This window comes from Drosophila subobscura, chromosome O (assembly GCF_008121235.1).
Source record: "Drosophila subobscura isolate 14011-0131.10 chromosome O, UCBerk_Dsub_1.0, whole genome shotgun sequence".
Taxonomy (NCBI): Eukaryota; Metazoa; Arthropoda; class Insecta; order Diptera; family Drosophilidae; genus Drosophila; species Drosophila subobscura.
In genome coordinates, this window is record NC_048533.1 from 1,879,963 (window position 1) to 1,907,390 (window position 27,428).

At 39.5% G+C, this 27,428-nt stretch overlaps 4 protein-coding genes across 7 annotated transcripts; 2 read left to right on the forward strand and 2 right to left on the reverse strand.

Moving 5' to 3' along the window:
* Nucleotide 1: 1 nt before the first annotated feature.
* Nucleotides 2-6,599, reverse strand: LOC117896067 (histone-lysine N-methyltransferase SETD1). Of its 2 annotated transcripts, none has more exons than XM_034804088.1 (7): nt 6,462-6,599; nt 6,250-6,343; nt 5,719-6,132; nt 5,398-5,647; nt 1,484-5,328; nt 784-1,417; nt 2-687 (listed from the first exon to the last, which is right to left on the reverse strand). In XM_034804088.1, exons 3-7 carry the CDS (start codon nt 6,102-6,104, stop codon nt 514-516), a joined length of 5,289 nt encoding a protein of 1,762 aa, XP_034659979.1. In that variant the 5' UTR covers nt 6,105-6,132; nt 6,250-6,343; nt 6,462-6,599; the 3' UTR covers nt 2-513. The 2 variants fall into 2 exon arrangements, with proteins under 2 accessions (XP_034659979.1, XP_034659980.1); XM_034804089.1 differs by having other exon boundaries at nt 5,719-6,150.
* A 4,982-nt stretch (nt 6,600-11,581) lies between these two features.
* On the forward strand, nt 11,582-12,300 carry LOC117896070 (cytochrome b-c1 complex subunit 6, mitochondrial). 2 transcript variants are annotated; one of them, XM_034804093.1, is made up of 3 exons: nt 11,582-11,700; nt 11,882-11,973; nt 12,040-12,300. In XM_034804093.1, exons 2-3 carry the CDS (start codon nt 11,890-11,892, stop codon nt 12,211-12,213), a joined length of 258 nt encoding a protein of 85 aa, XP_034659984.1. In that variant the 5' UTR covers nt 11,582-11,700; nt 11,882-11,889; the 3' UTR covers nt 12,214-12,300. The 2 variants fall into 2 exon arrangements, with proteins under 2 accessions (XP_034659984.1, XP_034659985.1); XM_034804094.1 differs by lacking the exon at nt 11,582-11,700 and having other exon boundaries at nt 11,863-11,973.
* Nucleotides 12,301-15,325: 3,025 nt separating this feature from the next.
* Nucleotides 15,326-26,215, forward strand: LOC117899637 (rabankyrin-5). The gene is made up of 7 exons (XM_034809795.1): nt 15,326-15,455; nt 15,725-16,467; nt 23,259-23,393; nt 23,449-23,543; nt 23,610-24,475; nt 24,546-25,968; nt 26,036-26,215. The coding sequence occupies exons 1-7, from the start codon at nt 15,452-15,454 to the stop codon at nt 26,172-26,174; spliced, it is 3,405 nt and encodes a 1,134-aa protein (XP_034665686.1). The 5' UTR covers nt 15,326-15,451; the 3' UTR covers nt 26,175-26,215.
* Nucleotides 17,939-20,287, reverse strand: LOC117899640. Of its 2 annotated transcripts, XM_034809804.1 has the most exons (4): nt 20,076-20,287; nt 19,592-19,718; nt 18,417-18,661; nt 17,939-18,340 (listed from the first exon to the last, which is right to left on the reverse strand). In XM_034809804.1, the coding sequence occupies exons 2-4, from the start codon at nt 19,668-19,670 to the stop codon at nt 18,116-18,118; spliced, it is 549 nt and encodes a 182-aa protein (XP_034665695.1). In that variant the 5' UTR covers nt 19,671-19,718; nt 20,076-20,287; the 3' UTR covers nt 17,939-18,115. The 2 variants fall into 2 exon arrangements, with proteins under 2 accessions (XP_034665695.1, XP_034665696.1); XM_034809805.1 differs by lacking the exon at nt 19,592-19,718 and having other exon boundaries at nt 20,076-20,286.
* Nucleotides 26,216-27,428: the final 1,213 nt, after the last annotated feature.

A 27,428-nucleotide genomic window follows, 5' to 3' on the forward strand; every position in this document is an offset into this window, starting at 1 on the left:
TGCATATACGTTTAATAAATTCACACAACAGCATAACACCTTGAATGCATATCGCTTGTGAACTGTATAGTCACATATACATAGTATGTACGAATACTAAGGATGACGAGCTCATTTCGGCGATGTATTTACAATGCAGGACTTAACGTATTTCTTAGTTTATTACTTAATAATATATATGTAGATTGATTTATGGTTGTAACATTTTAGGGACAGGAAACTCACCAAGGGAAAATTAAAATATAAATAAAGACAAAGCCAACAAACAAGTCAAGATAGAACTAATTTGTTGTAGTGCTTTAAAATCGGTCTCTAAATGTCTACTTCAGATGTCTACTGTGTAGGTAAATTAAGCATTTAAATTATGTTTATATTTACATACATATACATCTATTTCGGATATTGAATATCAACTTAATTTACAGGTGTGATAGAATCCAACGTAGACTCTTGTGAAGCCTTACATAATGTACATATGTACATACATACATACATATGTAACGTATGTAACATTCAGTTGAGCGTTCCCCTGCATCCTTGAGCGCCACACAGACATGGAATTTTTTCCTCCTCCAAAGGAAATTTATAATCGTAGGTTATTTCCTCATTGACCCCAATAGGTTGCTTTGAATATATGACTATCTTTTTCTCAGACTCTATTGTAATGACTTTTGCATAGCAGTTCGGCTGCAATGAGAAGGTGGATAAATTTTGTATATAATATAATTTGTTATTATATGTATTTTGTATTCGTAATTGCAGAATATAGCAAGCGTAACTTACATTGCAGCTGTGGTTTATAAATCGGGCCAAATTTCCACATTTGGTGGCATCGATAATGGTTTCCATGTCGATTCGAAACAGGTAGGAACTGCCAATTCCAATTGCCTCATATTTGGTCTCTCTTAAGTCGGCCACGACAGGCCGAATCATTTGTCCTACATATTCAATTACCATTTCGTCTGCTGCTATGGGCTCCATCGCAAATAGTCCCCAATCGTGTATGGCAGACTTTGCAAATTTAAGTTGTTTCTTCCGGAACTTGAGCTGGTTAAATTTCAAAAGCTCTGACTCGCCCATAGATCCGAAGGCTGTCAAAAGTCGCCGCTGGTTGGAGCGCGCTTCTCGCGAAATGCCTTGCATTTTGGATATTAATTTGTTATGGTGGTGATTCGTGAGTGCTGTGGGCTCGTCACAACGATCTTCGTTCTCGGCATCATCAATGTTGGCCTTAGCATGGTGATACTTGTGCTTTGCCTTTTCTCGCACATCCAACTTGTAGTAGCCTTCGGTGCGAGCACATCCCGTCTTATGGCGCAACAATTCGTCATCTTTTCTGCGCTTCTTTGGAGGCGGTGGCCAAAAGGCACGGTCCGTTGTGCAATGATCTACCCAATGAGTGTTGTTCAAGAACATGCTGGGAAGAGAAGGGGTTGCCGATTAACCAAAATTATACCTGAGCGAAATAAAGTGAATAACTTACGCATATGGCTCCTTCTGCAAATGCTCAATGTAGCTCATCTTAATATACTTGATATCTTCCGCGTCGATACCTTTCGTTAAAAAAGTGTAGAGAATAACCATTTCCTCGTTTTGGTCGCGGCCTTTGTACATCTCGTAGGGAACAAAGTTTGCAGTTTGACGGGCCAGCTCGGCCAACGCATCAGTGATGGGCGCTACTTTGTTCTTGGCATTTGACGGCCGAGGCACGGAGTCCTTCTTTTTCTTTTGCAGCCGCGTTGAATCCTTGCGTGGTCTGCCTGGGCCTGGTCTTGACGTTTGGCTACCACTAGCCATATTCTCCTGTCCTTCATATCTATTTTTATTCTGTGTATCAAGCCCAAACCGACCCGAGGTGGAGTCTGTCAAGGAAGCAGACTGCGCATGCGGCGGCAAGGAGTAGCAGTGCTCGAGAGCCACTTGGCTTGCTTGCGATGCTTGGCTGGAGCCTCCATCTGAAGAAGCCGGTGATTGCGTTCCCTTTTTACAGTCGCTTATGTTGGAGCTCGATTTATTTTCTCCGTTTAGAATCGTTTGTGCCTCAACCATATCTGTGTTGTTGAGATTACTGTTTAGTTCTGCGTTTTTGCATGCGTATTTTTCGATAATGGTCTCCTGAATCGGTTTACTAATCTCATCAACAAGTTCAGCAAGAATATTAATGCCTGGCGTTAGTGGGACCTCTGCCACATCTACAGTTTCAGCCATATCCCCACTAGGTTTATTTCTAATTTCTAATTTACGATCCGACATTGAACGACTTTCCGAGAAAGAGTTTTGCTTGTTCTTCTGCTGTTCTTCCAAAAACTCGCGTTCTATCTGAGCCATGTACTCGGTATTTCTACGTCTCTTTTCCTGGTACTCGCGCTCTTCATCCGAGTCGCTGTAAATGCGATCGTATTCAAAAACTGCCTTTCGGGGATCAACATCATTGAACTTTTCCACCGGCTCTTCATTGTAGTCTGGCGGCGGAACAGGGGTCAAAGATCGACGAGATTCATCAACCATTTTTCGGATAGTCTTAAGTTCTGCTTCTACTTTGTCATCCAAATTGTCCTCTTCCTCCAATCCGAAACTGCTATCTTTGCTTATGTCCTCAAGATCAGACGGTATAGTGGAAATGACTTTTGTTCGCAGCGCAGGCAAAAAATCTCTATCGGCAGTACTTTCCAACTCTGCATCCGAGTCGGAGTATATATTTTTCTTTTTCGTTCGACCCCGTTTTTGAACATGCATTCGATTGATGGCTCTTTTGTCGTCCTCAGAGTCTGAATATATGTTTTCAACATTATCATCTACAGGTTCCTTGAATGCCACACGCCTTTTCTTCTTAATTAGTCTGCTCTTTCGATTGTGACTTCTAGGCGGGTGATCATCGTCAAAGCTATCCTCCTCGCTGCTTTTTTCCTTTTCTGTACCATCAACAGCGTCGTTGCCTTCATTTTCTACTTCGCTAGAGCAGGATGAGGATGAGGAAAAGAAGCTCGACGCGCTTCCCTTCCGTTTTGAATGTATTTCAGGTGACAGTCGATTAGTCGCAATTTCCCTATCCAAAACCCGTTCCTTCGCATTGGAGCCTGGTGCCTCGAAGACGCCCATATTCGAGTCCTCTTTCTCAGAGTCGGAGCGTTGTACCATTTCTTCTTGGTCGCTCAAATCTGTTTCGAGGGATATCCTTTGATGGGGTATAGGACTCGGGTGTTTGCAAATGCGTCGAAACGACGGCAATTTAGGCATTGCAGCCCGTATACCAATGCTAGAGAAGCTTTGAAAATCAGACATATCCACTTGAGTATTTGTAAGTTGATTAATGCTGGGCGGCTTCTCACTGTCAGCACAATCCTTCATCGTAATGGCATTGGCGTTACTCTGTCTCAATGTGGTTGCGCCCTGCACCGAGTCCGTCAGCGGTTTGGAGCGTGCCTTCAATGTGTGTTCATCCCACCAGGATTCAAAGTTTTTAAAGGCGGTTATCTCAATCATACGCTTGTTCACATCGCGCTTTAGGATCTGCTTCAGCTCCTCTACAATGTAGTTAATTACCTTTTTAACATTCTCTTTTATCTCGTCGTTTTGATCCGAGGGGGGGCACTGGTATCCATATGTCTGCGCATAGGGATCCAAGTTAAAAGCGCCAACACCAGACAAGTAGGCCGGCTGCATATAGGCGGGATTTGAAAAGTAGCGACTTGTCAGCACGGGGTTTGCCGGGATTCCAGAGGGATAATGTCCATAGTCCGAAGGCTGATAATAGTAGGGATGCTGGTTGGACGAATTGGGATATATATATGATGATATTGGTTTCTTATTTGCCCGGTCGACTGCATTGGGTAATGCATGTTGGGATTCCTCATGAGAAGACAAACTCGACAGAGACATGTTGTCATCATCCTTTTCACATTGTGTTAAACTCCGTTTTAATCGCTTTTTCTTCACTATTAAATCGTCATCACTTGAAATGTCGCTTGCCCCATGCGCCTGTTGCACCTCTGATATCTTCTTGTCGCTCTTTTTCTTGTTATCCGAATTATTTGAATCGGAAAGCGAGCGCGTTTCATTAGCCTCAACCGCTCCCTCGGGCTTTGCCCTATCCGTTTCAGAGTCGCTGCTGTCCATCTGAAGAAATGGGGGCGCATTTCCGAATGTCTTTCCCTTAAATATTAAGGCTATTCGAGTGTCCAAGTCAACATTTTCTGTTTCTGCGGTTGCGTCTGCAACGGTCTTACCCGTCTTGGGGGATTGGGATTTTGTGCTCGCTGATTCCAAGAGTGAAACAGTTTGTTTTTCAAACTTTTGTGGGGGAACTGGGGGCTCGTCCCAATTTTCCACTTCTTCAGGAGGAGGAGGTGGGGGTGGCTTTGGCTTTGGTTGAAAATCTGGCTGCGGAGCATTCCAACTCTTATGCTCTGACCAGGACTGAGTACTGTCTGTCATGGAGTAGGAGTGACTGCTGTAGACATAGTTCCCAGCAGGCAAGCCAGATGCTGGGACGGCAGTATAATATTGATGGTTTTTTGAGGACAATGAGCTGTTTATATCCGTTTCTGTGTATTCGTGACTTGTAAAACGCTTTTTATACTTTATACTACCACGATCTCTTCGATCTCTGTCGGGTGATCGATCCCTATCCCGATCACGATCCCGCTCTCGGTAGTCTCGCTCCTTTGATACACTGAAACGAAGATCTCTCTTTTCCCTTGAACGGTCACGGGAGTGGTCGCGGGATCTATTCCGTTCTCGAAAATGATCGCGTTCCTTTGAACGGTGATAGTCACGCGACCTGGCGTCCGGGTCTCTAGCCCTATCACGTTCTCGGCCAGCGAACAGTCTATCCCGACTATCTCGACCATCCCGAGCGGGGTCTTGACTTTTGTCTCGAGACCGCCGGCGATAAAAATGCCGATCATGGCGTAATGAGGATCCGTATTTGTCACGCATCGACCGATCACGATCATAGCTTCTCTCTGCGGAATGTTGACTGCTATCCTTGTAGAATCGATCGCGATCCCGATCCCGCTCTCGATCTCGGTCACGATCAAGCTCTCGCTCACGATCCCGCTCCCAGTTGCGATCCCTGCTTCGTTCTCCAATGTCAGAAGTCTTTAGAAAAGAGCTGTATCCACTATTTAAGTTATCCGCAGAGCTCTTCTCACTGTAGTCGTGGCTACAGTCGGCCAACTCGGGCTGGGAGCCCTGTGTTACGGCCTGATGCGGTGGCGCTTTCGTGGTGGTGGCACCCAACACTGGCTTCGGCACAACTGGATTCGTTAAAGTCTCAATATGTTTCCTTAAAGACGCACCAAAAGGATCGCAGAAAACATTTAAGATCTGAAACAAATAGGTAAAAATACAAATAAGTCAAATAAAAAAGAAGAACGAAAAAAACATCCTTCATACCTTTCCCATCACCGACTTTTGATTGTATTTCTCAACGAACTGCCGCGCACCCTTGGTGCTCTCAAACACAATGCGAGCAATGCCCAAATGCTTGTTTGTTGTGGGATGATGGTATATGTTGATTTCGTCTGATGTTCCACACTTGTCCAACAGGCTGGAGAGAAACTGCTTATCGATGTTGTCGTTTAAGTTCACTACAGTAACTTCAATCGCAGGTGGCGTTCCGACGTAGTCGGCATCGATCACAAATCTGTTCATAAAAAATGCTTAGTTTCTCAGTTTCTTCTCTCCCTTGAGCCTGGGAAATGTCCCAAAACTTACCTGGGTATAAGCAACAGCAGGGGTTCAATAGGTCTGGTGCGAATGCGAATAAGAGGGTTGCGTGGATCCCTGGGTGTTATGGTTGGATATATAGGATCGCCCGGTACGACGCCATCGTAGCGATATAGTTTGGCGCCACATTTAACAAGCTGCGGATCAGCCAGTAGCTTGAAATTTCGGTGCATTTTGGTTTGCGATATGGCCAGTGCATTGTTACTGCTGGCGTTGGAAGCGTTTATGTCGCGGTCGTTCTGCATGTGCATCAAAAAGTGCGTCTGGTCACCCGACGATTCAGAGCCGTTTATTAGCGACCGCGCGCCTTCAGACATAGTCCGTAAATATCCGTTCCCGTTGCCGGAACCGCTGTCGCCTGATTTCATGGACATAGCCGCTTGCCACGTTCACAGAACCTTCCTTAAATTGTATCCGATACTTTTAGCAGAGTAAACACGTAACATCTTCGTTAATAATGCAATGTTATGTTTGTTTTCAAGAAAAATAAGTTTACGTTAGTACAACATAAAAACATACCACACAAATGTATCTGATCCGTCGGATTGCCTCAGCTGAGAACGCGGCAGGCGCCAGCGTTACTTTCCTACGGGCTCTCGGCTTCAGTTCGTGTCTGTAAAATTATGAAAAGGGTGAATAGCAGACTCGACAGTGTTAATTTGTCTTTTTTCATTCAAATAGCTCTTCGTATTTTGTGAAGATATAGTGCATAGTAGATCCTGTTTCTTTACTTGGTTCTCAATCGGGTTAAGCAAATTGTGAAAATCCTTAGGCAGGCACAATACTCAAAATATAAAATGCGAAGCAAAAATACACAGAAAACGAGGCCTCGAACTCGTAGGGATGCAACCGTGTATTTATCGATGTATGTTAGTCACAAATTACATTTCACGGCGCTACACTATACTTGAAGACTGTGAGCGCTGAAATAATACCTTAATTTGACACTTTTAATTCTTGCCATACATTTAAATAAGAACTGCTAATATTTATTATCTCTAGTGTTACGGTGTGTATAATTATACGGAGACCTACTAATCTAATTACAGTGTCTTGGAATATCTAGTTTTACTATTATTTACTTTCGATACAAAACATTAAGTAGTTGTCAAATTGTGTAGAATTAATAGCCTATTCCCACTGGAGGCCTTCCACCATTTATTTCTGGAATCCTCTGTCAGTTTCTGCTGCTCCAAAAATTGTCCAGTTAAAGGCAGGTACAAGCACCGCGGAAAAAAAAATTAATGCCAAAGTTCATATAACAAAAAAGTTAAACAGAAATTTTTCGTTTGTCTTTTCGTTTGTTGAGTATCCAGCAACGTAAAGGAAATACACAGATTCTTATAGATATATCGATACGAAGTGCGTGTGTGGACTGAGAGAACAGCGGTACATATATAGTGTATAGAAAATATATAAATATATAGTTTACAATTATTCCGGGGGCTAAGAGTGAAAAATGGAAGAAACAACTGTGCGCAAAAAAGTAAAAGAGAGTCGAAATAGATCGTCGGAGTCAAAAAATACTTCTCACATGACATTGCAAATTAAAGCCATTTACTGAGATAAATAAATGAATTATTTGTGCACTTTTGGCAATATTGGACGCTTGGCAAACCGTATGCATTATTGGCAAATCCTTAATGCATTCTCAGTTCAACTACCAGCTCATTTTTTTACTTTTTTATTTTCAGTTTAAATTTCAAACTGGCACTGCAGTACTCATGTTTACAAAACACAGCTGATTTGTATGCTGAGTCAGTTACGTTCCATGTAAAAACGAAATATGTAGCAAATTCCTGGCAAGAATTTTTCACGGTGCTGGAGACAGGCATTTAATCCACCATCCTCAAAGGCAATTGGCAACTTCAAATACTTCGAATTGTCGCAAAAAAAACCGTAGCGTAAAGTTTGAATATTTCATCGTAAAACCGAAGTATGAGATACCATCATCATTTTGTATGAAGCCTAGTACTCAGATCGAAAAAAGGGGCCTCTAGAAAAATCAGGGATGATATTCGAATGGAACCGATACGAAATTTTGAGCGCACAAGCACTAACCAAATAGTATAATAGATATCCAGCTTTGAAGAAGCAAAACGTCACCGCAAAATGTGCGCCTTGGAGTCCCAGGCCTCTGCCTGGAGTCCCGGCTACAAGTATTAGTGCATGTAGAACACGCAGCAGAAGCCCAAGCTACATGGGTATTAGTGTTTGTAGAGCGCGCAGCTAGAAGCTACATTTGTATAAGTTCGTGTAGCCAATGATTTTGTAGCGCTCCAAACCGGTTTCACACGGACACTGCAAGCAATGTATGTGTTGGTGCGTTGACTTCGTAAACTCACAGTTTAGGAAAGAAAATTCGTTTTGATGATTTGATTTTGTTTTCGGGGCTTGGCGTATGAACCTGACCTGCCGCAACATGTGCAGAATGAGGGGTGGGGGTTGGTGGCCAGACCCTTGGGGGTTGGAAAAAATAAATATACCAATAAAAGTTGTTATTGTATTTGAATGCTGTAATTTTTTTAAATGCAGATTTTATACTGCTTTATTCAAAATTGTATGCATATTATGGAAACGCCGTCGCTTCTCGACTTCGTTGCTACCGTATTATCAACATTGTTACCAAATCCATCTTTTACAGACAAATCATTTCATTTCATTTCATACAACTTTTCAACTGCTGTTCTCGTCGTCGTTTCTGTTCTCGACTTCATGTGCGCTTTAATTGTTAGCGCTTGAAACCTTTTCATTTTTTTTTTTTTTTTTGCTTGTGAGCTAACATACCATTCAAAATGAAAACCCTCAAGACTTTATGAAGTAGCTTGCCCCTCAATATCAAAATAAATTTGTTTTGTGTGACCTTTATATGCCTTATATAATTTAGGGTGAAAGGGGTAACGGATATTAACATCTGAATATGTATACAAATAATGAATTGCGGCAATCGACTTTTGCGATACAAATATTTCCCATTAGAGTATTCAGAGTCACGGTGTGAACAAGCAAAAGTTTTGACGGAACGGGACATGGAGACATGTTTGATGGCAAGGCGGCTGCCTTGCACATGTACACACACATTAACACTTGCACATTTTCCTCCGTCTCCCATCGGCAAATCGAGATTTGGACAACTGACCTAAAATTTGATGCCCAAGCAAGGCACTAAAATCTGCATAGACCCACCGCGTACTTATTTATTTTTTTTTTATATAAATATATATATATGTTTATATATTTATATATATATTGTATATATATATATTGTAGTAGCAATAGTAATAGATGAAGAATATATATACATATACTATATATATACTGTATGTATGTATGTATGTAATTTTGTACATTTGTTTGTATTTATAATTTATAGTTAAGCTGATCGTTAGCTCATTGTGCACAAATTTACACATACATAGTATGTACATTATACATACATATGTAAATTATGTACACAAATAAAACAAAAAATAAGTACGCGGTGGGTCTATGCAGATTTTAGTGCCTTGCTTTGGGCATCAAATTTTAGGTCAGTTGTCCAAATCTCGATTTGCCGATGGGAGACGGAGGAAAATGTGCAAGTGTTAATGTGGTATTGTGCAAGGCAGCCGCCTTGCCATCAAACATGTCTCCATGTCCCGTTCCGTCAAAACTTTTGCTTGTTCACACCGTGACTCTGAATACTCTAATGGGAAATATTTGTATCGCAAAAGTCGATTGCCGCAATTCATTATTTGTATACATATTCAGATGTTAATATCCGTTACCCCTTTCACCCTAAATTATATAAGGCATATAAAGGTCACACAAAACAAATTTATTTTGATATTGAGGGGCAAGCTACTTCATAAAGTCTTGAGGGTTTTCATTTTGAATGGTATGTTAGCTCACAAGCAAAAAAAAAAAAAAATGAAAAGGTTTCAAGCGCTAACAATTAAAGCGCACATGAAGTCGAGAACAGAAACGACGACGAGAACAGCAGTTGAAAAGTTGTATGAAATGAAATGAAATGATTTGTCTGTAAAAGATGGATTTGGTAACAATGTTGATAATACGGTAGCAACGAAGTCGAGAAGCGACGGCGTTTCCATAATATGCATACAATTTTGAATAAAGCAGTATAAAATCTGCATTTAAAAAAATTACAGCATTCAAATACAATAACAACTTTTATTGGTATATTTATTTTTCCAACCCCCAAGGGTCTGGCCACCAACCCCACCCCTCATTCTGCACATGTTGCGGCAGGTCAGGTTCATACGCCAAGCCCCGAAAACAAAATCAAATCATCAAAACGAATTTTCTTTTCCTAAACTGTGAGTTTACGAAGTCAACGCACCAACACATACATTGCTTGCAGTGTCCGTGTGAAACCGGTTTGAGCGCTACAAAATCATTGGCTACACGAACTTATACAAATGTAGCTTCTAGCTGCGCGCTCTACAAACACTAATACCCATGTAGCTTGGGCTTCTGCTGCGTGTTCTACATGCACTAATACTTGTAGCCGGGACTCCAGGCAGAGGCCTGGGACTCCAAGGCGCACATTTTGCGGTGACGTTTTGCTTCTTCAAAGCTGGATATCTATTATACTATTTGGTTAGTGGCACAAGTTACTTTCTAGCGGCTGTACGCCAGGCAGTACTCTGATCGACAAAAAACGGGCCGATTAAATCTAGAAAGTCAGCCGATAGTACCTTGTGGTATTGATGGTATTTGTGTGGTATTGATAGTATTTGTGTGGTATTCGTTGGTATGTTGCCAGCAGCTCGACAAATATAGATTTGTTTTATAGTCCGATAGGGTACGTGGCAAACAGAGAGTAAAGTCTCAATCAAATGGAGGGAAAAATGCCGCTGAAGTTGAAAGAAAAATGACCACCGTGCTTCTAAACGAGCTTAAGGCCATTAATGAGATTATATTGAATTTATTTGCATTTTTAATTTGTTTAACTTATGTGAACGCCAGTATCTTCATGTTGCCAAGACACAGACCGGGCTGGGCTGTTAACAAAATGCTTTAAGTTGTTTTCCTTTTGAGACCAAGTACTGCTTCACTGGGTCGTTCCGTGGAGGGGCGAAGGCGGCTATGTGGACTCAAACCCATCCAATTTTGAATAGGAAGGTTGCTTGGAGGCGCCGTTTTACAACTTTACCACGGGCGCAAATATTCTTTGGCACGGCCTTGCTGCTCCACCAATCAAAGAAGGTTGCAGATGTTATTCCCAGACATCTGTCATATTTTTAAACTGCGGAATATGTAAAAGGTATCGATTCATGGGTTTCCATAAATGTACACATATATATATATGATTTATAATACTGTATAGACAAACGACAGTCCTGGTTTCTTTCCTGCAGATATGGGTTTAATCAAAGTTGTCGGCGCTTATTTCGTTGATTGTCCTCCTCCTCCGGTCATACCAGAGCCGCCAATCCCACTAAAAGCAATCTCCTGCATTTATCCATTTTGCATTCATTGTTTTATAAAACTTTTATTCAATTTCAAAAAGGTAAACAAAACAACACAGCTGCCTGAGAAGTGTAATCGTACGGAATCCGGCTTTCACCTCTGGTCACACTCTGCTGCTAGCAAAATATATTGCACATTTTTCTAGCAAGTTTTTTTTTCGATCTGAGTACTAGGCTTACTTTATTAATATGTAGAAACAATATGGATCTAAAATATAGGATCAAATTTTATACAATCCAACATAAAGGAATAGGAAGATAAATTGATTCTAGAAGCGGATTCAATTATTTTTTTTATTTCGGTGTTAAAAGTGTTTGCGTGCCATTAATATTAAACAGAATAGCAGAATCGAGGAAATTGAGTTAATGTTTGTAGTATATTTACAGTATATTTATAAAATGAAAGGGTATATTTCGGTATATTTCCGAGGGTCTGTCGGAATATTTGATCGATAAATTCGCGGTCACATCGTGATTGCATCACAGCGTTGTAAAAAAGGTTTATATTAATAATTTGTGGGTAATATAATTAGATGTAAAGTTCAGTGACTATACCATTAGTGTGTTCTGTTACTTTTCTCGTTTTAATGTGATCTTCTTACTGTCATTCTTATGTGTCACTTATGTAAAAATGGGCGAACAAATACAATTTAATTTACAGACATTTTTAACAATTGCAGCTTCAAATATGGCCTTTGCAAGTTTGTTTTCGATGCCCGTGGTTAAGGCCGACGATGAAGAGGAATTGGTTGATCCCCAAGCAGCCTTGAGGGTAAGAGTGATAATTTTAGCGAAGCAAATGCGATTACATATATGTTATTATTAAACATTACATTAGGAAAAATGCCAATCGAAGGGTCATATTGAGTCCTTATACAATAAATACCAGGAGTGCAACGATCGTGTGAACGGGCGATCCAAGACCACGGAGACGTGCATGGAGGAGTTATTTGACTATGTTGCTGAGCTGGATCATTGCGTTGCACACAGTCTGTTCTCAAAGCTTAAGTAATTTAACATGAATACAGCAAGATAAGCTTATTCTTTGAAAATATTTGTTAAAAAATCTGTAATTTAATAAACGAAACAGTTGTGAATTTTAATCTGGCTGTGTTGTACAAAAGTTAAGCATTGGAAAGACTAAATGGCTTGCCGGAGATTGGAATTACTGGACTTTTGAGAAGTCTCCTGTAACTTATCAGACTGCAAGACCCAACAACAGCCAGCTTGGATGGCATGGATTTCCTATTGGCTGTATTAAGTTAATAGTATTCCCCTAGTTAAAAACTAATGAAGGGTGTCAAAAAAGTCCTGGTCCTGTCACACCTCGACAACAACGTGTACAGACCGAAGCATTTAATCTCCCATCTGGACACTCTGTTGGGGTTCCATTTCTGGCTCACCTTTGTTCTTTTTAGGGCATTTAACGCAATGCACCCGAATTAAATAAAGCCGGTGGAATCGGTCTCTCCTTTTCAATAGTAACCGTAATACTTGAAATAAGAACATGAATTTTTTACACCGATGCCATTTTCTTCGGTACACATCGTGATCTCTGTTATGGTATCAACTACAAGCACTAAGCAAACAACGTGTGGTTTGTTGTTTGCTTAGTGCTACAAGTCAACAAAATTCAATTTTGTTCCGCCATCAAACAGACAAAACTATAGATCATGTATTTGGGCTAAAAATATTTTCAATATATTATTGTAATGGTAATGATGCACATTGGGTTTCAGAGGTGATCTTGCGCTTAAGTATGCTACACCTATTTTTGAATATCTTTGCGATGTATTAAAGCTATTTAATGCCTCTATCAATAACTAATGTTTCTTAAACTTACTGTCTTGCGAAATAATATGCTTTCATTTATCATAATTATTCCGAAATAAGGATGTTTTAGTATTTTAGTAAATTATTATTATACCTGGTACTCGAAAAGTAAAATATAATAGTAAGATTGATAACGCTAATGTCTTGGATTGGCAGGCTGCAAGCAGAGCGACGAGCTACGAAAAGCTAAGAAACTACCCCTGTTTCGGTCGCTTATAACTGAGAGCGTGGAAATCTAACGTGTGAGAGGCTTCTTACGCGTCACAACTTTTATACCCGGCACCCAGTACTACATCTGCACCTTAGCGGTTATTTGTCAAATTTTACATTTTTTCTTCATCTGTCATCTACATCAACAACACTGCTCACGCCAACACGCTCCTTTGGCTCGCCACCCTCCCCTAGAGCAACACACTGCAGAGTCAGGGCAGAGACGCGGCAGAGGCAGAGGCCTCTGCCACTGCGCGAAGCAGACTGTGAATGAGAGAATGTGAAAAAAACAGATATATGCTGCGGGACGGGGTGGGTTTAGCCACTGCAAATTAATTTCTTCATTTTGGCAACAATAATAATCCAATCTGATCCCAATTTGGTGTTCTGATGGATAGGATCGTTCCCTACGGAATGTCGTTTTTAGATTTCTTTTATCTTCAAAATTTTAGATTTGGGAGGTTTTCGCCCTTTTGCGGGGGCGGAAGGGGGCTCATTTTTGAAAAACACTTGTAACAGTGTGAGCATACAGAATTCTGGATGTAAAATTTGGTGACTCTAGCTTTTATAGTTTCTGAGATTCAGGCGCTCAACATGACGGACGGACAGACGGACAGACAGACATAGACTCGGCTATTGATGCTGATCAAGAATATATATACTTTATGGGGTCGGAAACGTTTCCTTCTGTGCGTTACATACATTCACTTTGTGCACAAATACAATATACCCTATTTACTCTTCGAGTACCGGGTATAAAAATCGAGTGGTCAAACGCATGAATAAATTATAAAAGGAGGGCCCGTCGTCGGCTGCGTTCGTCGTGTTATATCCTCTTAGAGTTCAATAAATAGGGGATATTGTATTTTTGCTCAAAAGTGGATGTACATATGTAACACACAGAAGGAAGCGTTTCCGACCCAACAAAGAATATATATGTATTCTTGATTAGCATCAATAGCCGAGTCGATATAGCCATGCCTGTCTGCCCGTCTGTCCGTCTTCTTGAGCGCCTGGATCTCAGAGACTATTAAAGCTAGAGCCACCAAATTTTGCATCCAGATGGCTATATGCTCACATTGTTACAAGTGTATTTCAAAATTTCACCACGCCCCCTTCCACCACCACAAAGGGAAAAAATATGCATTATCCATTTTATCCAAAGATTAAAAGCAACTAACGAGAAGGAACGAGTGAGACGCTTCTTACGAGTCACAACTTTTATACGCGGTACTCAGTAGGACATCTGTACCTTAGTGGTTTTTTTCTAATTTTACAATTTAAGTTTTTTATACATCTTACACGTCCCTTCCCGTTTTCTTTACGCTGCAAGCAGGGATTTGCTTCTAGTGGGATGTTGTCGTCGGTAAGTTCACCTATCCGATGGTAATTTTTTATATTTTCGCCTCCATGTTATAATTTCAACGTTCAGTTTGTAAGGTACCCCGGCAGTATCTTGAACAATTTTATATTTTTCGAGCCAGTAGCAAAATACCATACGATACCCTCGGCTGATTTTCTAGGACGAATCTGAAGTCGTAATTAGAATGTGCCAGACCATCATCCCTATCATCCCTGATTCGGTGGACAGCAAATTTAGAGCATCTGAGTACTGGACTTCACATTCAAAAACAGTTTTTTAGCAAAATGTGCAATAGATTTTTCAATCTACTGAGTTTAGGAAGCCGTAATGTTCTGCTTACTCGTGAAAATTTGCGAAAAGTAAATAAAACAGTGAATAATAAATTGATCCAAGCAAGATATTAGTTATAGCGGGTAGCTCTTGCACTAACAGATTAGGAAGAAAATCAACGAAGTACTAACACTATGCACGAATGCACTGACAGATTAGGAAGAAAATCAACGAAGAAAGCGCCGACCACATTGAGAAAACCCATATCTGCGGGAAAAAAACAAGAGGTCCAAGAGGTCCTAGCAAGATAAATTTAACATCAAATCAAGAATAATAAAGGTAATTTAGCTGTGAATAATTATATCGGTATTATGGTTAATGTACACCATGATGGGTATTTAAAAATATTTTAAGTGAACATAATTAGTTGAAAAGAACTAGTTCCGCTGCGAATTGAACACAGCTGCTTTTCCAGCGATAACAATAACAGCCGTCTACGCCTCACATTAAATGCACAGCGTTTGTCTAAAATAAAATTTGACTATTCATTTGGAAGATAAAAGTTTGAAATATAATGGGTATGTTTAAAAAATAGGCGGTAATTGTTATCAGTTTCCGGTGATTGCTCATATTTACGTACTATCAATTGTTTTATGTTTTTATTTTACACACTCATTTTTGAAGGTGTGCATGTTCATGCATCATGCAGCTAAGCTTGTACATATGTACGTTTGTGTGTTTTTGTAAAAGAGCTCCTCTATGTATGGGCTAATTTTAATTTTTAAGCATTTATATTCTTGTACATATGAATGTCTTTATTTTGAATTAATGAAATCCATATTTTCAGGTTGCAACGACGCAGCTTCCGTTCAAAAACTGGAAAAGCACTTGGCGTTATTAAAAGAAGAATACACAAAGTTGCAGCGCAGTTATGCGGAGCTGGAGCGAAAGTTTAACGAAGTTGTTGCCTCATCAGCAGATGCAGAGCTCTCTGGAGAACTCAGCAGTTTTGTCTCCAGATTAGCATTGACAGTGGCTTCATTGTACGGGCGTCCGACCTATTCAGATGTTAACATCCGAACAAACACGAAAACAGTTCCAGCACATAAGTTTGTCCTTCACGCTCGATCTGAGAAATGGCGCGACGACGTTCTGGGAAGCACTCAAGAGCTCGACTGGAGCGATCTAGATGAGGATGTTGTCATGGCTCTGTTGCGTTGGATTTATACCGATTTAATTGACTTACAGCACGACCGATTGGCGTTGGATATACTTAAAGCTGCGCATCGATTCGGGCTACCTTCCCTTTTAGGCTTGTGTGAGCGAGCACTGGTTGCTTCGGTTGGTGTGAGATCATGCGTGCGATTTTATTGTGTGGCAGAAGAAGTGGCAGCGTCAACGCTTCTGGAATATTGTTCCGGCATTATATCAACGCACTGGGATGACCTAACAGCCCAAGACTTTGAACATATGTCTGGTCCATTACTTTTCAAAATGCTTAAGAATAAAACCAAATACCCACTACACGCAGCAGTGCGACTGCTGAGGGAAGACGTCGTGTTCCTGTGCCTTGTGGAAAATGATGACAATGTAAGTTCATTTAAACTTATTTCGTGTCCACTATAAATATTGAAGTGGGTTAACCTGGTCTTCCCAGATCGAACTGATCATATCTCAATTTCAAAAAATCTAAGAACACTGTAATATAGGAAGATGCTACCAATGCATTGCAATGTTTAGTTCCGTTTAACCTGCACTATGCGGATTTTGACCACTTTCTCTGACCAAAACCCATTTTACAAAAGTATTTAAAATAATATATTCATAACAGCGATGTATCCGAAAAACATTGATCTTCAAAGTGATGTGCATAGTCTAAAATTTAACAAAGTTTACCACTGTTAACAAATCTGTTAGCAAGCGACACGAAAGCTAGTTAATTTAATAGTTTAATTTTAGTTCAATTGGTACTACGCAGTCTGATCAGACAGGTTTTAATTATGATTTTTACTTTGACCAGATTAAATAGTCCTCATATTATATTTGCCAGTTATTCAGTTATTTCCTACTTTCGCAAAAGTATATTATACCCCCTGCCCTTATTTGTGAAAGCAAATTTCAGGCAGATCAGAAACTTGGAGAAAATATTACGTACTTATGCATGTATGTATTCATACGTGCTTCAGCAAAATATGCTTATTGATATGACGCACATTGGGCAAACGTGTTCCGAAAGTGCATAGACTCATAACGCGAAGAGTATGTTTCGACAGCTCTGTGAAAAACCTATACATGCAAGCAGATCTAAAATACATTTGTCGAGAGCCTGGACCCAGAGATAGAGTCAGATGATCCAGTTAGATTTGGTCATTATTATAGACAGAATGAAGTAATTAATTAGCAGTGCCTACCCCCAGACTCTGCTTCGTGCATTGTGCGGCTCTTGGGGAGGGGGGCGAGCTTAGAGAGCTCTCTGGCGTGAGAAGTGATGAGAATGTAGATGACATATGTATGTGAAAAACATGTAAGGTACAGATGTCCTACTGAGTACTGGGTATTAAAGCTGTGACTCGTAAGAAGTGTCTCACAAGTCCCTCCTCGTTTTATTTTGTTTTGTTTTTATACCCATTATTCGAAGAGTAAGTTGATGTATGTAACGCAGAGAGGGAAACGTTTCCGACCCCATGATGCTTGATCAGCATCAATAGCCGTGTATGTACATATGTCCATACATATGTATGTCTGTCCGTCCGTCTTGTTGAGCGCCTGGATCTCAGAGACTATAAAAGCCAGAATGAAAACAAGCTAAAAGATGACGTAGATGACATACATACATATGTAAAAAAAAATGTAAAATTAAAAAAAACCACTAAGGTACAGATGTACTACTGAGTACCGGGTATAAAAGTTGTGAAGCGTTGGACGCGTCCCTTCTCGATTCTTGTTAGTTTTGTTAGTTTGTGAATGTTGTTAACTATCGTTAATTAATCCCTGGATATGTGAGGCTAAGTCTCCTGTGATAGTTTTAATAATAATAATTATTTTGAACCATGTAGTATTATTCGTTGTTGTACAGTATTTAATTGAACCAATTTTATGAGTATCTCTCTACTTTTAACTAACTATGCGTCATTTACTCGTATGTTAAATTTGCACATGTAATCAATTATCACAATTAAGCATTTTAATCTAATCTAAAATATGATTTCCCGTATGTATGTTATTTCAGTCGGCAGGATTAGGTACTCCGAGAAAGCATGAGCCACAAGGTTCGAAGCAAAACAATTATGATCATAATATTTGGGTCAATGCTAGGCAGACTCGATGAATTGCACAGCTCTCCGCGGCAGTAACAATTTATTTTTGCTGACCCCGCCAAGTGATTGTCCTTTACTTCTGTGCACCCCTCATCGTACACTTCTTGGACCAGGTGCTCCTGTTCCCATTGCTTATTGCGGAATATCTAAGAAAAGAACAGGGTACCAGTATCAATCACAAAGGCATTCACATATACATATCGATCCAATAATAGATCAAACCTGAGTGGTATTCTTTTGTTGGGCGCATCCTCTTGTCACAGCTTCTTGTTTTTGGCCATTTTGCAAGTGTAAAATAGAGATTGTCTTCAAACACATTGTTGAATATGGACAGTGCGTCATGTAACCTGCGTTCTCCTCAAATTTCGAGCACAATGGGGTCGTAATTGTTCGGTTCTCTATGACATACTTTTCTATAGTTACGGAGCACTTATAACATTGTAACATATCAGCTAATGATCCTTTGCCTGTAAGTAAAGGAAATGTTTAATGTTCGGCATTAATTCGAGAGTTGCATTACATTATACTGAATCTGGAATTTTGTATTTTTAAATTTAAAAGACTATCATCGGGGATCCTATTGCAGCAATACGTTTTTGGTTTTTAGAATATTCATATTAACCAGAGTCTCACATATGTGTTCGTACCTCTAAATTACTTTTTAAACAATTTTTTTTTTTACGTTTTTTGTTACATATTGTTTATGTACATATATGTACATGCATTTATTTTGTTATGTGTTTATACTCGTTTCTCAGTTAATACGTTTTTTTTGGAAAAAATGCACTCTTAGAATCGCTTCGATATCGTTGAGCACATTTAAATACTCACATCAGCGCGAAAATGATAAGTGTATAAGTATAAACTTTTCTTGAGAATTTAATATACATACTTGGAATTGTTTAAGATCTCCATTCTTCAGAAAATCATAGCACAATCGTTAACCATTAGTTTTTGTTCTAGTAATGCATTTATTTATTTAATTGCAATTGTTAGCTATCTATGGGAAAGAAATCGCGTCGGTCATCGACACAGAACTGTTTTAATGTACAAAAATATGCATACTACTTGTTGTGATAAGGCGAACATACTCTTCTACTGCGTTCAGCAAAGTGAGGAGTTTGATAAAAGTTTCCACTAGTAGTCGATTTGCTTTAAAACTAAGGGTCTATTTTGAGTAGGAAAGGGACGGTATCGACTGTTGTAAATATGCAAATATGTACATATGTATGTTCCTGTACATATACATATACATACATACATATCTACATATGTATGTCCAATATTATTTTTCTGCATACCAAGAAACATCAGAATAGTCGCTGAAATTATTACTTTGAAACCTTTAAACATAGAGAGTAATTTTAATGAAATATGTGTCCACAAACAATACAAACCTAACGTTACTGCAACGAAAAATGAAATTACTCCGTTCAAGATGTAGCCTCTGCTACCTGCTTGAGGACTTCGTGCCATGGTTGTGTTTCAATGTTTCTGCCAATGCTCCCGCGAGTATTAATTAATCTAGAGTTTAGAAAATCGAAAGTGCAAGAGTTTACTACATATTTATACATATGTTAGAATCTAGTCAACTACATGCATACATATGTATGGATGTATGTTTGTACATAATCTGATTTCCAAACTTTTGTACGCACATTCACATTCAGTCATAGACCAGTTCGCCGGTAATGGGCGAAAGTGGCCCTGAGCCAAATACTCGTACACGCATACACGCGTATGCACTTATATATATGTACATACATATATATGTACATGAATTAACTCAGCTTTTCTTTCCATACATTCATACACGTTTCACTTATGTACATGTTTAAGTGACTAACAAATAACTTAAGAATACACAAAATAATACCTTACCCAAAAAACGAACATATGTGTGCATGTATTCATGTACGGCTCATTCTACGCAAAAAATATTTGTTCCAGCAAACAAACACACGCATTACTATGAGCAAGTGGCACAAATTACGAGGCACTGGTTACTTGTAACTAACCTACTACTAGCCGCCACTGCTTTGCTCAATAGAATTTAAGCAGCTATGAAACGTATGTACGTACATACATACCTATATACATATGTATGTATATCGATCGACATGTTGAGTTAGAGATGGTCAGTGCTCTGCGCTAAATTCCGAGCCTGAATAACTAAATTTGGAGCTGCGAAACCAGTCCAACTGTATCCTATCGATAAATAACATTTACGTGCCACCCCTCGATTCAAACTTTAAAAATGTATAGATTAGAACATAATATCTTGAAGTCGTTTTCGCTCTGGATATTACTACAGATTGTAACCCATTATTTATGTTAGTCTAAATCTGGGCCGAATAATGTATACATAAATACATACGAATGTATAACATGCGCCGTTTCTGGTCGTGCGTGTTCCGAAGCTCACGCACTGTGGCCGCCCGTCTTTAGTTTACATTTTATGCGTACGTAAAAAGTTAGTTGCATATGTAAATACATACTACATGTGTATGTAGATGACTTGTTGCAAACACGTACCTACATTTGTTTTTATTATACCTGGTACTCGAGTAGTAAATAGGGTACATCTGTATGTAAATACAGTGGCTCTCACCTTAAATGAACCAGTACCTTTTTCAAACTTCAAAGTCGTATAACTTCTGAACCGTCTAGCTCACTACTGAAAATGAAATGTACATATACCGATAGATAAACACTTTATCTTCAACGAAACCAACTTCATTTATTTTTAAAGTCTTGAGACTTTTGGACAATTTTTATCACGTGGACATGTATCTGTTATCTATCGATTCCAAAATCTCGGCCAAAAAAATCATTTTGATTTTAACCGAAAATGACCGTATCCAAAACTCGAAATAAATCGGGTCTTGCTCAGGTCTCGACCATTTAAAAGTGCCTAAACTTAATGATTCCGTCTGCTCTATATCCTAACTTATAATTCCACTAAGAATTGTTGGCTAAAGTTGGTCCAGAACATTCAAAAACGTGAAAATGTTCCTAAAAATGGGGGTGGGGAGCCATTTCGCTATAAGTCACAGTAACATTGGTCGAATCTATTCCAAAATTGCTGATAATTGCTATAAACAATAGGGGGAACTTAAAACATATGAGTTTTTAGGTGAAAAGTAATCTGGAAACAAAAAAATATGGGTTGGGGATTTTGGTTCAAATAAGCTGAGAGATGAAATTAGGCACTTACTTTGGTTTTAATTGTGAAAAGTGTTTTAAAAAATTGTTTAAAAATAAATGAAATTGAGTTTGTTGAAGATAAAGTGTTTATCTATCGGTATACATTTTATTTTCAGTGGTGAGTTAGACGGTTCAGAAGTTATACGACTTTGAAGTTTGAAAAAGGTACTGGTTCATTTAAGATGAGAGCCACTGTATGTATATTGTATTTGTAGTCGGACAAAAGGAAACGTTTCCGACCCCACTAGGTATATACATGTATATATTACTGATCAGCATCAATAGCCGAATTGATATAGCCGTGCCTATCTGTCCGTCCGTCTGTTCGTACGTCTTGATGAGCGCCTGCATATCAGAGACTAAAAAAGCTACAGCATCCAAACCTTGCATCCAGATTAATCCTCAGCATTTACTGTGATATCACAGCGTTACAAGTGAATTTGAAATTTTTCTTACGCGTATCCACAACTTTTAAACCAGAACTAAGAACTGAGTTGAGCGGTTATTTGACGCGTCAAATTTTACACGTTTTTTCTTCATGTATTGAGGACGTTTTCTGCTCTGAAATTGGTGTTTAAAGATTTAGGGTGCAACCTCCTTTTTGTAAAACTAAGTCAACTAACTAACTTTTTGTAAGTCATTTCGAAAAAACAAAATATTAATAAAAAACGAGAAGGGACTGCAGACTTCTTCGCGGCAGAGGCAGAAGAACAGTTAACGGTTTTTTTTTTTTTTAATTTTAAATGTTACATTTTGAATTTTTTCTACATCTTTCATCAACATCTACATCTACATAAACAGCTCGCCCCTCCCTAGAACTGCAAAGCAGGCAGAGTGCAATGCTGAGGCAGGACGGGGTGGGTTTGACCACTGAAAATTAATTTCTTCATTGAATGGCTATAATAAAAGATCCAATCGTATCCCTGAAAGTTAATTTATTCATCGGTGATCTGATAGATGTGGTCCTTCCCTACGGAATGGCGTTTTAAGTTTTCTCGTATCTTCAAAATTGTGGCTGTGGGAGATTTTCCCCCTTTGCGGAGGTGGAAGGGGGCGGTGTTAATTTTTGAAGCATACAGAAGTCTGGATGCAAAATTGGGTGGCTCTAGCTTTTATAAACTCTGAGATCCAGGCGCTCATAAGGACGGACAGAAGGACGGACGGACGGACAGACAGAAATGGCACAATCGACTCGGTTATTGATGCTGATCAAGAAAATACTTTATGAGGTCGGAAACGTTTCCTTCTGTGCGTTATATATGTACATCAACTTTTTGCCACAAATGCAAAATCCCCCATTTACTCTACGAGTACCGGGTATAAAAAAGAATATTATAAGACCATTTCAAAGCCCAATATCTTTTTAAAAAAAGTTAGTTTGGTTTCTTGAGGGAAAATCGTGTCGGGTACTTTAATTAATGTTCATCAAATAAAATTAGATAATAAAATTATGTACTATATAAATGTATATAAATAAAGCAAAAACCTTACTTGATCCTAAAAACACACACACATAAAATATTTTTCATTCCTGCTCCTAGGACCTTATAATGGAGTTCCATTTTCTTGGATTATATTTTTTAAAACAATAAGGTCATTTTCGTCCACAAAAGTTGGGGTTTTTAAGTTTTTGATAGGTCAGTTTTTGATATGTCAGAAACTTTAAAAGCACCCATCGTTTGTACACACATTCACATCCACTCTGAAATCCATTGTATGATTCAACTCCTCGACAACTGTGAATAATTAATATATATCTTTACATATCATGAAAGTGACCAAAATGCGAACATAGATTAGAACAGGTCTCAAATAGACGTACATTTTCTAATTCGTGTCCTATTCCTAATTTTCTAGTTACCAGAGTTGGTTAACAGTTTGTCTGAGCATGGTCAACTGCCGCTTCAAATGGCCCTATCGGCAAAAAATTCCCAGATAGCTCAAACGCTTGTGGAAAACGGAAAAGCCAATATTAATGCGTATGATGCCCAGGTAGGCACAAAATAAAATATAAAGCTTTCCTTTAAGTAAATATAAATTTTAACAGGGATCTACGCTACTTATAGATGCTTTAAAAAAAGGTGATGTCTTTTCAGCGAAATTTCTTTTGGACCACAACTGTCTTTTAGATCTTTTATGCAGGTAAAAAAACTCAGCTTGTGTCGCATCCAATAGCTAAATATGTAGGTGTGAACTTTCGTCTTTCAGACCCTCGTCTGATACAGCCCTTCATATCATATGCACTTACGCTGAGAGTCAGACTGAACGCGAGACATTTGAACAAATAAATGAATTAGGCAAACAAATTTTACAGCGCAAAGCCAACGTAAACATTCAAAATGTTCGGGGTGAAACGCCTTTGCACGTTGCGATCGAAAGCCAAAATACCATAATGCTAAGTCATCTACTTGAAGTGCCTAATATCGACATAAATATGCGCTCATTCGATGAAAAGTGCGCTCTTGAACTATGCTTAACGTTAGAGAACGCCGATTTCAAGTTGGCTCAGAAACTACTCGAAATGGGTGCTCGAACAACTCATATAAAGTCTGCAACTGGAGACAGCCTGCTTCAGATGCTCGTCATGGCCGGACAACGGTTCGAGGACGCCGCCATATTTTTGACAGACTATGCAAGTCTCGACCATTTAAACTTTAGTGGACTGTCTGCTTTACATATGGCAGCGAGACAAAATATGTCCAACCTAGTAACAAAATTGCTCACAAACGGTGCGTCGTGCAATTTGCAATCAAATGAAACCGGAATGAAATCAGCTCTACATATGGCAGTCGAAGCCAATGCCATTGGTGCAATAGAAGCGTTTACTCAGGTGGATATTAAGGCAACTGAAGCTCCTGATTTCAACCGCAAAGATATAAATGGCGACACCCCACTGGGCCTATCCTTAGCTCTGAATAGAACTCATTTAGTCCCCATTCTTATAAAAGGTGGTGCTGATGTCAACGCAAGAAATAAAGACGACTTTACCCTTTTGCACCAAGCAATACTTCACAGCGATAGTGGCACGGCATTATTTTTAATAGAGAATGGTGCAGATATAAACGCGGTGGCAGGTATAAAAATTAATGAAAACACTCACAGGGTCTTTGACTTTTTTACTTTCAAATTTTACTCCATTTATAGGTAAAAAGGATTCTACGTTGCAGCTGTCTATTAAGAAAAACCTTCCAAAAGTCGTGGATGCCCTGTGCACACATGGAGTTGCACTGAATGCCGCCGATGGCAAAGGTGATGCACCATTGTGGACTGCTTTGGAATTGGAATTCGATGAAGTTGCGCAGGTACTTGTGCGCCATGGCGTTGATACAGACTGTTGGAGCGAAGGTCCTGAAGGATGCCAACAGACGCTCCTACATCGCGCAATAGATGAGAACAAAGAGTCTATTGCTGTATTCCTTATTCGTAGCCAATGTGACCTGGACTCTGCCCGTCAGCCAGGACCGGATGGCGAAGGTGGAGACGAGGTTCGAGAAAAAGCATCCCCATTGCATCTCTGTTGCCAATGGGGTCTCACCAAAGTACTTCAGACACTAATTGATCATGGAGCTAATGTGAACGTACTGGATGCTGAGAAAAAAACGCCACTTCACATCTCTATTGAAAACCAACATGAAGAGATAATAACTATTCTTCTTTGTCACCCTGGTATAGATCTAAAGTTACGTGATATTACTGGAAACACACCTTTCGCATCCGCCTTGGCCATACGCAACCACAAGGCCGCACAGCGCATATTAGATCGACTTCCTACTGCGGCGGAACAAATGGATCAACGTGGTCGAAACTTTTTGCATTTAGCAATCATGAAAAATGATTTAGAAAGCGTTCTGTTTTTGCTTGCTATACAGGTAGATGTCAATTCGCGTGTGCACGATGCCAACCAATCCACGCCCTTGCATCTGGCAGCTGCGTCCGAAAACGAAATGATCACTAGGAATTTACTTTTAGCTGGTGCCCGTATTAATGAGCGGGATGTTGTTCAGAAAATCCCGCTACACATTGCAATCGAGCAGGGAAATATTTCAGTCGTATCGGCGTTGATCCAAAACAGTGCCGACTACGATGCACCTGATGCCGAAGGTAACAATGCCTTGCATCTGGCTGTGCGAGGTGGCCAACTTTCAATTGTGCGGGAGCTTTTGACGGAGTCTAGGGTTAACGCTGAGGCATTAAATTTGAAAGGGCGCAATCCGATGCATGAACTGTGTCGTGTGGTGGAGGACAATACAGCCGCTGCCATTTGTGAGCTGTTTTTTGAGTGTATGCCAAAGTACCCCATAAATAGTCCTGACATGGATGGAAATACGCCGTTACTGCTCTCCTTCATGCGTGGCCAAGCGCCTCTTTGCAAAGTCCTTGTAAAGGCTGGGGCATGTTTAGGTACTGAAAATAGGGAAGGAATTAATATCTTTAATTTCAAGCTAGCCACAGATCAACTTCTCCATAAGTTGTTGGACCAACTACAGCAGGAGTCACCTTGGGCAGAGTCCGACTTGTGCCAAGAATGTACCACAAAATTTTCTATTACGATGCGAAAACACCATTGGTCAGTATTTTAAAACTAAATTGACATGAAATCTTTCTCATTTTTTCTCGTTATATGTTTTATTTAGTCGCCATTGCGGACGGGTCTTGTGCTCCAAGTGTTCCAGCAACGATGTGCCTATTATTAAGTTCGGAATAAATAAGCCAGTGAGGGTATGCAGCGTTTGTTTTAATGTGCTGCAATGTGGGAATGGAGCATTTTTGTAGTCATTCCAATTCTTTTACAAAAAAATAATGCCATTTGTTAAGATGTTTAAATACAAAATATTGCATTAAAATTTATTTTATGTACAAAAAAACAGTAATTAAAGGCTTTGCAGATTGTCTTGCCTACAACGAGTCTTCATTGGGTATTGAAAATGTTATTGAGTCACAAAAAGTAACCGCCAAGATTTGGACCTTCCTACCGTTTACCTTCCACATCAGGCCACAGTCGTTCAATGTTTTGGGTGTGAGCCTTTGTGGTTGAATCAACTAAATTTTAGGACCGAGTAAAAAGGGATGCGCTGCAATATAAACGGTAGGGGTGCATACTAGGGTTCATACTCACTGATCGAGTTTTCGACATGTTAACTTTCCTATCCACACGGACGGTGGGATTAAATCATGCATTTAAGCCGATAATGTTAAACCACTAAAGTGCCCTCAAGCCCCTAATAAAGGATTAATTGAAGGCTTAGTCAGCGATTTCTTAAAATTATGTTGCTAGTTAATAACTGACGTTCCCCAAAAAGATCCCAGCAAGCGAGGATAGGAACATAATTTAATTTTATTCAAGTTAGTTGAAACAATCGAAATTATAATCTTACAAATAAATTAATAAAATTTGATAAAAGCCGCTAAGGTTCAGATGTTGTACTGAGTACCGGGTATAAAAGCTGGTACGCGTAAGAAGCGTCTCACATGTCCCTTCTGGTTTTTATTTTCTTTTATCGTCAAAATTGTGGCTGTGGGAGATTTTCGCCCTATGTGTAGGGGAAAGGGGGCGTGGCTAATTTTTGAAATACCCTGGTTTCAGTGTGAGCAGTCTGGTGGCAAAATTCGGTGGATCTAGCTCTTATAGTCTCTGAGAACTAGCCGACAAACAAGACGGACAGACGGACATGGCTCTATTGATTCGGCTTTTGATGCTGATCAAGAATATATGTACATATATACTTTATGGGGTTGGAAACGTCTCCTCCTGTGCGTTAAATACATCCACTTTGTGCACAAATACAACATACCCTATTTACTCCTCGAGTACCGGGTATTAAAATCGAGTGATGTGCTTACGAGCAGTGTATAACGTAGCCATGGAAATTCTGAGTGGGAGGGAAATGTCTGGTCACGAATGGCAGGTTACATTACACCTTTGGATAAAGAATAAGGCTTAATTAAGCTTGACTCAGCTTATGTATACCAAGGAACTCGTTTGTCTGAGTGAAGAAAATACTAGGAAGCCATTGTTGTTAAAGGAAA

Coding starts and splice junctions, on each gene's coding strand:
- LOC117896067 (XM_034804088.1), bottom strand. CDS start 6,104: ATGTCCATGAAATCAGGCGACAGCGGTTCCGGCAACGGGAACGGATAT. Junction 5,648..5,718: donor CTGCTGTTGCTTATACCCAG/GTAAGTTTTGGG, acceptor TTTTATGAACAG/ATTTGTGATCGATGCCGACT. Junction 5,329..5,397: donor AAAAGTCGGTGATGGGAAAG/GTATGAAGGATG, acceptor TATTTGTTTCAG/ATCTTAAATGTTTTCTGCGA.
- LOC117896070 (XM_034804093.1), top strand. CDS start 11,890: ATGGCCTTTGCAAGTTTGTTTTCGATGCCCGTGGTTAAGGCCGACGAT. Junction 11,974..12,039: donor ATCCCCAAGCAGCCTTGAGG/GTAAGAGTGATA, acceptor ACATTACATTAG/GAAAAATGCCAATCGAAGGG.
- LOC117899637 (XM_034809795.1), top strand. Junction 23,544..23,609: donor CTTTTAGATCTTTTATGCAG/GTAAAAAAACTC, acceptor TTCGTCTTTCAG/ACCCTCGTCTGATACAGCCC. Junction 25,969..26,035: donor ACGATGCGAAAACACCATTG/GTCAGTATTTTA, acceptor TGTTTTATTTAG/TCGCCATTGCGGACGGGTCT.
- LOC117899640 (XM_034809804.1), bottom strand. CDS start 19,670: ATGGCACGAAGTCCTCAAGCAGGTAGCAGAGGCTACATCTTGAACGGA. Junction 18,662..19,591: donor TTTCGTTGCAGTAACGTTAG/GTTTGTATTGTT, acceptor CTTTACTTACAG/GCAAAGGATCATTAGCTGAT. Junction 18,341..18,416: donor AACAAAAGAATACCACTCAG/GTTTGATCTATT, acceptor TTCTTTTCTTAG/ATATTCCGCAATAAGCAATG.